Source organism: Rutilus rutilus, assembly GCF_951802725.1.
Source record: "Rutilus rutilus genome assembly, chromosome: 19".
NCBI classification, from domain to species: Eukaryota; Metazoa; Chordata; class Actinopteri; order Cypriniformes; family Leuciscidae; genus Rutilus; species Rutilus rutilus.
Window position 1 is genome coordinate 13,742,426 of NC_140232.1, and position 14,598 is coordinate 13,757,023.

Consider the following 14,598-nt stretch of genomic DNA (forward strand, 5'->3'; position numbering starts at 1 on the left):
ATACAGAGAGACAACACTGGCCTTATTCATTTAGAGGTTCGTCTTATCATTCTGTCTGTCTAATATGAAGACCAAATGCCAGCTTATTCAGAGTACTTTATATTTAATGAGGAGAGTAATTAGACGCTCTACCATGACCCCGTGTTTCCCCCCGATCATAGGCCTCTTTCATAATGGACACATTTCAATAGCGTTTCAACAGACAAACGGTAAAAGGTAAATTCAGGTAAATCAAACAACGTTCTTTTTAAATGTCAAACGTGACTTGATTTACCTGAATTCCCCCTGTGTAATGAACCACACCGCTAAAACATCCAGACGGAAAGCTGTGCAAGGACACAGCATTGCCCTCCCTCACTAAATGACCTGGGCTAAATGACACAGAGACAATGCTTATTTACAAACAGAAAAAGATACTGTGCTTTCTACAATGATAAATGGAAACCATGCAAAATCTGAGCATAGTTGTCTTTTAGTTTAGTGGCGCTTTCCTCATAACAATGAGATCAATTTCTGCAATTTATCCAAACCATACACACAGCTTTGCTTGACCACTGAACTTCTGAATGTAGCCTGCTTCAAATGATGAGTGAATGAAAAGCTACCAGTGGAGAACAACAGTGAAAAAATGTGGTGTGTGTGTGTGTAGATTCACTATACCAGTGGAGAACGACAGTGTGTGTGTGTGTGTGTGTGTGTGTGTGTGTGTGTGTGTGTGTGTGTGTGTGTGTGTGTGTGTGTGTGTGTGTGTGTGTGTGTGTGTGTGTGTGTGTTTCACGAGTTCACACTTACATCACATTAAACAGAGTAAAGATTATGTGAATTTGCCGTGCTGTCCGGGGGAAGGCCCCGGGCTCGGAATTTGGCCCGAACCCAGAGTATTCCATAAATATAAAACATCATGTGTGTGTGTGTAACCATCTTTGTGAGGACCAGTCTGAGGTTTAGACCATCGAAGAGAGTAAAGTGAGGACATTTTGGCCGGTCCTCACTTTCTGAGACCTCTTTAAAGGCCTGTTTGAAGGCCAGGACCTGGTTTTAGGGATAAGGTTATAATTAGGTTAAGGTTAGGGTTAGGGTAAGAAGCTAGTTATTGCATTGTGTCAATGAATGTAATCACAAAGATGTACAAGTGTGCGTGTGCGTGTGTGTGTGTGCGTGTGCGTGTGTGTGGTCTGACTCTTTTCAGCAAATCAGTTTTTACGCACAGTTTGTTTTTAAAAAAAAAAACGATTTAACGCTTCTTTTACGGCGTAATTGCCAAGTGGTAGCTTACACTAACATACCGGCATGAATTTTTAAGGGCTGTAAAACGTTCTAATCAAGCCGTATGCAGGTATAAAATATTGAGCAAATTCCATTCGAAACTACACAAAGACATATGCCCAACCAAGAAGTTAATCTTTAAATATACAAGGGTGATTCTCCAACTAGGAGCACTTTTGGCACTGTGAGTTTATGGAAAATTCACTCTCTTAAAACACACTTAAAACAATCTTCCTAGCTTCATTAATTTGTCTTCTAACACAATATAACAGTGGGCAGTTTTAGAATTCCATGGAATATTATTATTTTTAACAGTTTTTCTAAAGAGCGCTTTCAAAGATGTCATTTCCACCACTTTTCAATTTATGTATTTTATTACAATATAATATTGTAAAACTGATTATATAAGATTATGTATCAGTCAACAACATCAGTGGCTACCCAATCATGTAACAAAATAAATCTTAATACTTCATGAACTTAATGCATTTTTATTTAAAGTTGCTAAATGCCACGAGTTGGGATTTTTGCCAACAGCATTTCATTTTTGCTCAGGTCTATGTTTATTATAAGTCACTCACACATATATTGTAAGTAATGAACTATTAATACTTGATTTAAAATACATTTAGACCCACATCATTGGTTATTCTTTTTTCTTTTTTTTTTTCTTAAAAACTGTAGTGGTGGAAAGTGGTGGAAATGACGGTTTATGGTGGAAAGATTGTTTCTGTTTATTTTTACTTAAATTGCCAGTTCAAAATGTTTTTAACCATGTATTTTATTATTTAACATATATGAGTTGAACAGTATACCTATATATATATACCTAATAAAAATAAATATAGAGTGTACTGGAGTGGTGATATATAAAGTTCTCAGTCCAAAAGCACAAATGTATGTCATGAGAACATGCAAATATCGCACAAAAACAGCATATATCATGTCCAAAGCTACGCCTGTAATTTCTCAATGGTGGAAATGACGGAGGTGGAAATGACATTTTAGCAGTTTTTCTGCAATATTAGCACACCCTCATGTCAGGCTTAGCTACTTTTGGACTTAGCATGTTGTTTACTCATAATAAACATAAATGGGTGTTTCTGCAACTACGGGCACTTTTAAGTCCCAGGAGTGAAATTTTAGATTTATGTTAAAATTTGTCATTTGATGTTTCATAAATATAAACGTAGTGTCAATACACACCTTGACATAAAAAATGATGAATAAATAATATGATTTAATGTAAAATTATGAAGCATTTATAGGTCCAAACACCATTTTTGCTCATGTCCCACACCCGTGGTTTCAATGTTGAGATACTTAAAATTAGCTCATTCTTTTACAATATGACATTATTTCAAATGGAATTGTTTAATATATAGATTCATTTACAGCATCTTAAAATTCTTTGTATTATTTACTGATCATTTTTATGATTTTATTAACTAAATGTGCCTGTCCCACACTTTTGAGTCCTTACCGCAACAATGAAAAAAAGCTTTTATTATGACATTTTATCGAACACAAACAAGTCTAGTTTCTATGGAAACAGAAATTATCACATGAGCACATTGCTGACAGACTGGACCACCACACTACCTCACTCACAAGATACCAAAAAAATAAGGTAAACATCATCTTTTCTGCTCTAGTATTTATTGTGCGTCCTTACCATTCAGCTTAATAATTGTGTATTTATAACTACATTTTAAAAATAAATGTATATTACTGTTGAATTCACATATATTAAGATGTTAAGAGTCAAAACTAATGTGGTAGGCCTTGCTAGCTGCCAATTAGCTAAAATATTAGCAAAAATGTCATTTCCGCAACATGTCTTTACCGCAGCAAATTTGGGTGTTGCGGTAAAGACTTTTTGTTGCGGTAGAGACAAATTCAAGGTTTACTGTATATTAAATTACAAATATTTAGTATATTATTAGTACTTAAGTATATATTAGTATTTATATTAGTATATATATATAAACATGCCATTTTTTACATTAAAAATTTTATTTTGTCCTTACCGACACAAGATGTCATTACCGCAGCACTGCTCTATTTTCTTTTTTTTCACATTTTCATTTGCAAAAAAAAATATTTTTACACTTAAGTTGAGATGATTGACACATTGAAATTGCAACATCTGTCATAAAAAGTTAATTATGTTATCTTTTGTGTGTATGGAAACAATTGACATCTAAGGTTACTGTAAATTTTTTACATGGCATAGAAAAAAACATGAAATTCCCTATTTTGTATACTATTTTTTTATATCAGTATTTACAAAACTGCATCAAATTTGAAAAAGCTATTTAAATATATTGAATTTTTTATAGAAATTACTAAAGAAAAATGTATAAAATGAACGTTATTGTAACATTGCGGTAAGGACACTTTTTAAGAAGATGACCCGAAAAACATAAAAAATAAACATGTTCCAGATTAAAATCTTAACAAATACATTCTATTTTGTGTAAATCTTTATATGTATTACAGACTGTGATGGTTAAAATTGAAATTCATAGAGGTTTATTTTTTTAAATTAGGATAGTCAAAAGTGCCCGTAGTTGCAGAAACACCCAAATACATTATTTTCATATTTGTTGTACATAATTAAACCCAACTACAGCCAAGGTGGAAATGACGCTGAATAAAAATACTCTGTATAAAAGCTTGAGTTACCTTGATTTATTTTCTTGTGCTGAAGAGCACATGAGCCTGAAGTTTCATCTTCAACTAATACATCCTTTTCACTATTATTTTCATGATTACCAAGTAAATAAAATATTTAAGGTGGATCTATTAAAGTGGATTTTGTTGAGGGAGGTGGAAATGACGGAAAACCTGGGGACAGACTTATTTTATTCCAAAAATAGTTTAAAATTGTGATATACATATGGAATTTCAATGGTACGATATTATTATTTTTTGTCCTTAAGACAAACATGTTAAAAAATATTTTTAAATCGATCCTTTAATATAATTTTTTAACATTCAAAGAGGGCCAGTCTGGGTTGGGGAATGGGGACAAGCATAAAACTGCTAAATCTGCTAATAAACAGCCTTGTAAAAACATTTTTAAAAGAAAACAGGGGCAATATTTGGTGGTTATTAGGATGTTGGAGCATGAACTTCATAATGACAGTTTATTTGTGCATTTGTTTGCTTATTTATTTTCAAAAAAAGGCCAAGGACACAAAAGTGCCTAGTTGGAGAATCACCCACAAATGTTGATGGTTCCCGTCAACTGTTTGATTACCGACATTCTTCAAAATATCTTATTTTGTGTTCAACAGAAGAAAGAAACTCATACTTTCTTATCATACGTGATTTATTTAATTTTATTTTTGGGTGAACTATATTAATATCAGTTCACCAAAAGGCGATTTACGATTTGGGAATGATTACGATGTCAGAAATAGATTCTCGATTCAATGAGTGAATTTCGTTTTTTTTTTAGCTTGGTGACCTCTCGGAACTATTCAGACAGGTTTCATGAACTAATTCAAATGAATCATTAAAAAGATTCGACTCAAAAGAACGATTTGTTCTCGAATCGGACATCGCTAATCTCCAGCTGCAGCACAAATGGTGTGAGTCAGTGGCTGTGATGTGGTGCTCGTTACGGTGAGGTTCCCCTTCTTGTCGCACATACACAACACGATACATCGAACTCAACAGATAAGATGCAGAACCCATAGTAGAGAGTTTAGATTTAAACTATGAAATTCACTCCACGATCTAAAGTTGATAGGGAGATCTCATTCAGCAAGTACCATAAGCCGTATTAGGTGCATATGGAAAAACGCGCAGAACCCATCTCTTTAACTTACCTCTGAGCAGCATTACAATGAAATGCAGAGTATGGAGACGCAACATGTTTGATCTCCCCCTGTGAGAAACTTCCATCTTACTGGATGGCTCGGAAGGGCAGTGAAAGTGAAAAGGGATCCCTTTGCGCGCGGAGAGATGATCACAAAATTGCGCGATTAAGTTCCAGTATCGCTCTCGGATGATATCCAGGCGCATTCATCATAATGTTCTTCAGTTCACACTGGGGTCGGTTTACTTTACTTAAGATCAAAAAGACTTGAGAGTCCGAACATCCCGTAACGCATCAGATTGGATTTATTGGCTCAGTCAAGATCCCGGAGGATGCCACTCTGGCTCCTCGTTGCGCGACAGATCCTCCACAAATATTGTGCTTTTCTCACATCCAAAATATTTTCCCATGCGTCGCTGTATCCAACTGATCAGTCTGCGGTATTTTTGTGTTAAGTAGCAGCGAGTGAATTTAATTTCCGTTCCTTGGCTACTTTTGTCTAAATAAAGTCTAGCAGGGTGGGTGGCGTTTCTGTGGGATTTTTTTTTGTTTTACCCTGATGCGCGACGCATAAGGCAGGATCCGTGTTTACTCCTCACCCGCTCTCACATCCTAATGCGGAATCATCCCGCACATCCAAAAGTTGCTCAAGCGCACGATTGCACCATTTGCGCTTCCTATCCTCGGTCTCGCTCCAAATAACCTGCAGAGATTATTAGCCTACTTGGTAAATTTTCTTCCTCAGGATATCGTTCTAGTGTTAATAAAAAAAATCGAACACGTTAAAGAAAAAAAAAAAACACTACCAGCAAATATGTGCTGAAAAATAAGTGCATGTGGGTTTGAAGAGGTTTGTCTGCGCCAACCTCTCCTCTCCACTTCAGCGAAGACACTGGCAAGTCTAAAATGAGGTGCAGGGTTAAAGCATCACCTGAGGCACACCATCCACATCAAGGCTTCTGTGCAAATAAGCTTCACCTGAACATCATAGTAGCTATCATAACACATTTCAGATTTTTAATAGACTACAAAACTTAAAACGGCGTTTACAGGAGCAGTCTAAAGAATGTTTCCCTCAAGATTGCTTTAGAGGGAAGAAGTTAGAGACACTAAGGAAAAAGTTCTAGGCAGTTTATGGTAGTCTCTGTTCTCAAATTTGTAAGTAAGTAAACATCAATGTGGCATGGCAGAAGTTCATTTACACATGTTTGATGATGATTATAAGTGACAATAAATATGGTCATTTATAATCAAATTCTAATCACTGCAAAGCAACAGCGACCCCTTGTGGGAACAATGTGCCTGTGCGTGTGTGGGTCAGATTTCACCTACATTTAGGAGACCATGGCCTGGTGTTACAGACAGGGTTTAGCTTAAGCCAGGATTAGGCCTTAGTTTAATTAGGACATTTAAGTAGCTTTTAGAAACGTGCCTTAAAAAAAACCATTGCTGGTGTGCATCTTGAGACAAAACAATGGCAGTGACATATTTTAAGATATGTCAGTACAAGTTGTTTTCAGTTAAAACAGCTAAAATAACAATTTTAGTCTGGGACTAGATTTAAGCATATGTCCAATGAAAAATGATGAAATTAAATGACTAGCCAGCAGATCGTGATGAAAATGGTTTAATAGACCTAATAAATGTCTTAATGAAAATCTAAAATTGCACAAATATCTGTGTGAGGGTTAGGTTTAGGTTTAGGAGTTAGGGAATAGAAGATACCATTAGCTTGTATAAAACAGTAGAAGTCAAAGGAAAATCCCCACCATGACAGAAAAACTAAAGTGTGTGTACGGAAAACAGTAAAAATGAGAAGGCAGAAAAACCTACAGAGAGAGAGAGACAAAGACACAATTGTGACAGATTATCTAAACAGATGCCAGGCTTATACTGTGTGTGTAGTTTATTCTGCCGCAAGTTGCCATATATAACCAAATGTCTAATTCTAAAACTAATATTGCATTCTGGAAGTGATATTTTGTGTGCTATATTTGCTTTGTGTGCTGTTTACAAGGATTGATCAGTTTCATGTGCAATGCATATAAGGTTTAGGTTTAGTAGGCCGTTGCAGAATGTTACTTAGTTTGCATTTCAAGACAGGTTTTATCAGATTCATTGGGTTTGTTATAAAAAGCATCCATCAGACCTGTCAGATGAAACTGCCGAAAACTGAGTTAATGTTCATGCATCAATCAATCAACTCCTCCGCACTTCTCAGCTTCAGTACAAAATGGTTAACAAGATTATTGGATATTACACCAAATTTCTCTGTTTTTCTCTCTTTAAATCATATAGTAGGCCACAAGATGCGTTTGTAATAACAGTTGCGTAACCGTTAAGTTCATTGTGAACGCAAGCGACAATACATCGAATCTTAGACACACTTAAGAGATGATTGCCTCTAAAAGGAAGAGAAAGAGAAACAACTGCATCTTCAATGAGCTAATCAGCAGATTCCTGCCGAACACTCCTTTAGCTGCCACTCCACCATTTGTCATAAACCTTCTCGAAAAAGAAAGCAGCGCACAAATAGCCAGACCTGACAAGACGCCCCACTTTTCTGCCATCATAGCATCATCACGTCCTTTGAGAACCCTTGAACGGGGACTAAACGTGGGCTCACACACATTGAGATCAGATTGCATCTATACGCATGTCTATCTTATGCTTAATTAAGTTAGCGAGCATCGCGCTTGAATCCTAATGAGAATGCTCTCCCGCATTACCGAATGACAGAAAAGAAAGCTGGCAGTCTGCCCGATTAGAAAAGAGAGAAGAGAGAAAACGATTGAATACAAAATGCAATTATAATCAGCTGCTTCATCTACAATCAGGCTTTTATGTAAGTCTTTTGCGCCTCCATTTGTTGATGAGGGCCTTTGATGTCTCGCGACTCGCGCCACAGATGAGAGGCGGGAAAAGGGGATTGCGGATCAACAGGTTGGGTTAAATGAACAGCAGTGTTATTTACTAAATGGCATGCTGCAGGATCCCTCGGAACTGAAATGTTTTATGCTAAAATCGCCTTGACTTCATTAGAGCTGAAATGAGCAGACGTCTGAAGTTTGACAACACATGCGCAACCAAATACAGAAACGCACTGCAAATACTCTCAAACACAAACAAAAATGGTAACACTTTACAATAACATAACCACTTTCATTACTAACCATGACAAATGTATTTATCTTAGTTCATGTTGATTTCAATACTAACCAATACATGTTAATATTTCATGGACATGAGCTAACATGAACTTTGAACAGTTATTTTTTTTACGTTAACACAATAAATACGGTTAAAAATGTAATGGTCATTTATCTTTAAGTGTCTGGAGACATGGAAAATATCCATGTTCCTTATTATAAGAAGGTTATACATGTTTAGAACGACATGAGGGTCAGAAAATGGTAATCAAATTATCATTTTTGTGTTAAATATCCCTATAAATATGTATGTCCACCAATATTTGACAACCAGAAAGTGCCCAAATACTTTTTGTCTGAATATTGTCTATATGATTTGTGTAATTTTTATCTAATTAAAATAATATAATATTATCAATAATTTAACAAAAATGAATAAAAATTACCTTTTTCTATTGAGAATTAACATTATTTTCACATTAATTGTGTCAAACATGAATTTGCTTACACATCATGTACTGCAATCTATATAGGCAACAGTGGAAATGAAATTTAAAGTGAACTTCAAAAGTGCATTTTAAACAATTTCAAGAATTATTTAGATATAATTGGAGAACAAAAAATAAATAAGCATTCACTCCAACAGTAATAGGATTTGAAATGGATTTCTCAGAGAACAAACAGAGGGTATGGATTAATTTTTGGCTGTTTTGCATTGTGCTATTATTTCACACTTTCGACAAAAGACAAATATACAAAGGCTTCAGCACACAGGAGGCCTGATCCGAAAAAAAAAATAAGAGCTTAAATGTTCACTGAAATGTACACGCACACATCCAGGCACACAGACGCCACAGTATCCTGCTGAGAATGCTGGGAGTCAGAGATTAAGTTCTTTTCAGATGTGGCATTATTCAACCATCATCCATTCAAACTTGAGTCACTGACATGAGCTGTATAAAGACAATTATAAATCCCCATTGATTACATGCTATCCCCCCTAGAGCCATCTAAATGACTGATATTCAGTCTGCTTTCTAGATCACTTTTCCACTGCCACTTAGTCTCAAGTCCACCTAATGTACTGTTCTGTGTTCATATATGAGCTGTGGAGGTCAGAGTGCATATATTCATGGATCTCAGATCAGCTGGTAAACTCATCAGGCTGTTAGTGGTATGGGAATATTGCTTGAGATCAGAGAAGAGGCCATTTCCTCAGGCTGTCAGTCAGAGCATGGTGCCAGACCAGAAACAGTGAGGTTTAAACGATTCCCTGTAGTCCACAATAGCCGCGTTTCCACTGTCGGGCCAGGGCCGGGCCGTGCTAGTGCGTGCCAGGGCCAGTCGCGTTTCCACTGTCACTTCCGGGGCTTGATCGGGGCTTACTCGGGGCCAACGGCCAGGATTTCTGGCCCGTCGAATACCTTAGGCCAAAGCGGGCCAGCTCGGGCTAGAGGAGTGGTTACCAACAGAGGAGGAGTTTACCATTGGGAGACGGCAGCGCCGGATGATTCTGTCAGCATTTAAGACTTAAAAATAAAATAATTTAAATCGCGTTCATGTTTGAATGCCTTCTGTTTGTGATGCAAAAGACCATGCGCGCTAGCCGTTACCATAGTAAACATAGTAAACGCTTGAAGATACGCATAGTAAAAAAAAAAAAAACATAGCGAACGCTTGAAGAAATCAGACCAATCTTAAAGGCTATCACAGTCATGTTTTTATTTTATCTGTCATAGCCTACGTCTCGTCTCTTTAAAACGGACTATCAAAAAATAAAGTAACTTTTTTTTTCGGGAGCTTCCTCTGTTTCTCTGACTGAAAATATCTGTATGGGAATCGAGAGAGTGCTAAAGCTCCTCAGGTCGTATGGCATTTGTAGAAATTATAATTTTTTCTAAATGTGATGCAAATATGTCCTGTAACTAAGTTACCAGATAAAGAAACAGACGCGACTGAAAAAGTAAGTGTGTCCTCTTTCTTTTGTGAAATACACCTAACGGTAATTTATTTCTGAGTGACTAATGTGCAATTTTTACATAAATTAATTCATTATGATCAATGTATCACTTTTTATTGTAAACCTGTGGTAAAACATCGATGCTTGGGTTTTTAAATATTCAAGTAACGTTAGCTGCTAAAAAAAAAAAAAAAAAGCTAGCAAACGGCCGCTTTTATCGTGTTTGTTTTCAACGCTGTTTCCAGTGATTTCTGATTAGTTTTCTGATAAAACTTCCATTTGTTGGTGAAATGATGGTTTAGTGTGATGTTGTCCCAGAGAGGCGTGTTACGGGCGTGTTTTAGTGAAGCGCTGTGGAGCTTCTGGCCCGACAGTGGAAACGCATGCCCGGTGCTATTGGCCCGAGGCTATTAGCCCGGCACGGCCCGTTTAAAGCCCTGGCCCGGCCCTGGCCCCGACAGTGGAAACGCGGCTAGTGCTGATTTACGAGGAGGTACAGAGCAACATCAGTTGTTTATGATGCAATGCATTGTCAACACTTGGAGATGCACATAAATATTGTATCCTATAATTAGGATTGTTTGTAAATAAGATTATATCAAATATTGTTGTAGATTTCTCCCTAAACTTAACTATCTGGATCGTCTCCAATCGACGTTCCCTATATAGCTACCTGGGTCGTCTCCAATCGACATTCCCTAACGTCTCCAATCGACATTTAATATATAGTCTACCTAACTAACTTGCTTCCCTAACTAGCTTTCGTCCTGCACAGGAATAATCGACAAACAGACCTCAGCAAATGTCCTTTAAATGCTTTAATCACGGCGGGAGGATCTCTCGAGCAGTTCTCAGAGAATCTCTCCCAAGAAACAAGGCCGAAGGATCTCAGACAAATTCCATTGAGAATCCCACCAGCTAACACAAATACGACAGGTTTTATAGAACAGGGAGGTATGGCAAAATGACATGGATTTGATTGGTTCTTCATATGCAAACCCGTCACTAGGTAAAGCAAACTTTGTTTTAATGATTACTTCATTGTTAATCACAAGGTTCAAATTTAGTCATCTGTCTAGTTTCAATTCCCAAATGTGTTATTTTTACACTCACACAACCAGAGTCAAAGGGGTATGTCAACATAACATACAACATTCAAAAACAGGACATAACGTTTTGGTACATTGTGTTTCAAAGTGTTATCATGTTAGGCCTAAAAAGAGAAATAAGGAATTTATTTTTATTTTTTTGGAATTTAAATTCCAAAATATTTTTGCAACTTTTTATATCTTTCCTTAGAGAATTCCATGCTTTTACTCCAGCAACAGACAAACACATTTGTTTCAAGTTTGTTCTTGCTATTAGATGTTTAAAGTCATACGGCCGTCTGTGATTTCCATCTTCAGAAGTAAAAACAAATAACTTTTGTAAGTCATGTGGAAGAATATCAGGATTATTATACATATATTTATATTATATTTATATATATTATATTATATATATTATTTATATATCGTCGCTGTCCGATGAAAACCGCGTATGTCCATTTTGCCGATTTTGAGATTTTTCGACGGATAGAATGTCCAGGTTCATTTCCATATACAGTATGTTTCACATATCTAAATGACCAATGAAAAGTTGTGAAATCATGTCATCTGATTTCCACGTATATCCATTTGGTGTCAAAGCTGTCAATCACGCCGCGTATCTCCCGCTCTGTGGAGGCATCTCGCCGGTCTAAGCGTCTCTGGAAGCTCCGCATTGGATAGCCGAATAATTCTGTGAGGTAAAGTATCAGCAAACGTTTGTTTTTGACAACTGTTCAAGTTCATTATATATTCGCAATATATTCACAACTGTTATTTACCGGTAAATGGTCTAGACGAAGTAATTGTCACTGTTTATTGTGGAGATGTTAACGCACGGGTCTGTTAACTTAAGCAATACTAGTCTAATATTTTTCTGACCAATAAATTACTGACACAGTAAAGGGTAGATTTAAATAAAGAATAACGAATTTTAAATAAAGAAAAACATAGGCTAATTTAAATAAAGAAAAAAACTAAATTTAAAAAAAGAAAAAATGAAATTTAGCCTAATAAAGAAAAAACGAAATTTAAATAAATAAAAATGACATTTAAATAAAGAAAAAACGAAAATTAAATAAAGAAAAACCCGAAATTTAAATAAAGAAAAACGAAATTTAAATAAAGAAAAATAAAATTAAGTTAAATTAAAAACGAGATTAATTTAGATTGATAACGGCTAAAAAGGCTATAGCCATGTTGGGTCCGTGTACTTTTTCGTTCATTCATTATTCTATTTCGGAATGAAAGATGAAATGTAAAAAAAAAGGGTGCAGCTTGTTTGTTTTTTTGTTTGTTTAAAAGAAAAAAAACAGAAATGGCTGTTTTTTTTTTTGTACATAGCATAGCCTACTTTGTTATGATTTTAGTATCATGATTAATAAATGCACGCACAATTATCCGTGAACTTGATTTGAAGCCTTTCAACTTGTTTGTGCAAAATTCAGAATTAAATGAATGTGCAGCAATTTGTACAAATACAGTCTGTAGGTCTACTACTATACTGTTGAAAGTATGAAAAGTGAACAGCACGAGTAATAGGATGCCACATTTGAGACGGGTCAGACATGATTTTGACCACTTCATCAAGTTTTGTTTTGTGAATTTTGAAAGTGAATTTCGTTTTGTATAAATTGTATCTTATTTTTAATAAATTTTTCATCAGCCAATTGCCTGTAGTGGATTTAATATATAAGCAGCAAATATATAGCAGTCAGACAATATAATCATGGAGGCGCCCGCGCGGTCACTTGCATTGCACGTTAAGCGCATCTCATCCTAACTTAACGAAACTCAGTGTATGCCTCACACAGACATGAGAATGACATCCAATACACAAAGCTTGAAAATTCTTTAAACGAAATAATTCAAAACGAAAAGAAAAAGGCTACTCTCTGATTATGTATGATTATCATAGCCTAGCCTATTTTGTGAATTGTTCATTCCCGGTTGGCATTAATTGGCACACATTTTGCTGCCCTTACAAAAGTGCCGCTCTAGGCAATTGCCTAGTTCGCCTATAGGCTGGTCAGCAATGAGTGTATTTATTCATTGTCCCTTCATATATCATATGAAGTTTGCAAGAGACATTTAAACTGAGACGTATTTAATAAACTGAGCGTAGCCTATTCATCTGTCAATATGAAACGCGACTTGGCCATTCTAATGATCGGAAGAACGCGTATCGACCACCGTTACTGTAAAATATGCACGTAGCCTATGTCCATTTAAACTCGATTTTGGTCAAATGTGGACTATATCATTACACGGGCAAGAATATGGTTACATTTAAAGATGCCGTACCAAGTATGACAACGCTACGTTCAACTGCTTTTGAAATTATGGTGTTTTTTTCACTTCCTGAAAAGTAACCGTTTTGGACATACGTGAGTTTCATCGGGCAGCGACGATATATTATATTATATTTATATATATTATATATATTATATATATATTATATATATTCAGGTTTATATTACCATTTTATAATTATCAGTTTTATATTAGTAAAACCATAAAACAAATGTACTGAAATAAAATCAATCTTTAACTTAAATAAAATAAAATAAAATAAAATAACTAAAACTAAAATATTAATAGAAACTACAATAGTATCTCAATAATACAAAAATAACTATTTTGAAAGTTGAAAGTTTGAAAAAAAATGAAAGTTTGTCTATTATTTAGTAGTCCAAATAAGGTCATTATCTTTTATTTATTTAAAATAAAAAAATGGAAATAAGTAAAATATAAACACACACACACACACACACACACACAGATATATATATATATATATATATATATATATATATATATATATATATATATATATATATATATAAGAGAATAAAAATGTCTCTAAAAAACTAAACTGTAACTAAAATTAAAACGAGATGCAAAGTTTATTAGAAAATGATAAATGATCTAATGATCTTGTTGAGAATACTAAATAATAGGCAAACTATTGAAGTATGCTAGGAAAAGGGGAACTAAGGTCTGCCAAACATATATAATAATAATGACATATGCACAAGCACAACAGAGACCGGAGCTCTGCTTCTAGAGTTACACAGGCCCCTAGATGTGGGTCTCCGCAAGACCCCGACAGATGCTGAAGATATTAACTCTATTATATTACGACAGAACCCCTTTTGTTCTCTGTGTTAACATGTTTTTGACATTTACATTGGCAGCTATGGACTGTCTGGACCGTATTTTTGGACCATATTGAAGAAAACTGAGAGGTGAAGTTTGCTGGAGGTGCTTTTTATCGAATTGCATGTTCAGATCTCCGGCAGTGCATTG

At 35.4% G+C, this 14,598-nt stretch overlaps 1 protein-coding gene across 1 annotated transcript in view; it reads right to left on the reverse strand.

Annotated features, from left to right (window-relative positions):
* LOC311277964 (transmembrane protein 132C) overlaps window positions 1-5,376 on the reverse strand; it is a 348,855-nt gene extending 343,479 nt beyond the window's left edge. The window contains exon 1 of the mRNA XM_084388468.1: window positions 5,106-5,376. Within this exon, the coding sequence (XP_084244594.1) occupies window positions 5,106-5,301 (196 nt within the window). The 5' untranslated portion in view covers window positions 5,302-5,376. The remainder of the gene's footprint in view (window positions 1-5,105) is intronic.
* Window positions 5,377-14,598: the final 9,222 nt, after the last annotated feature.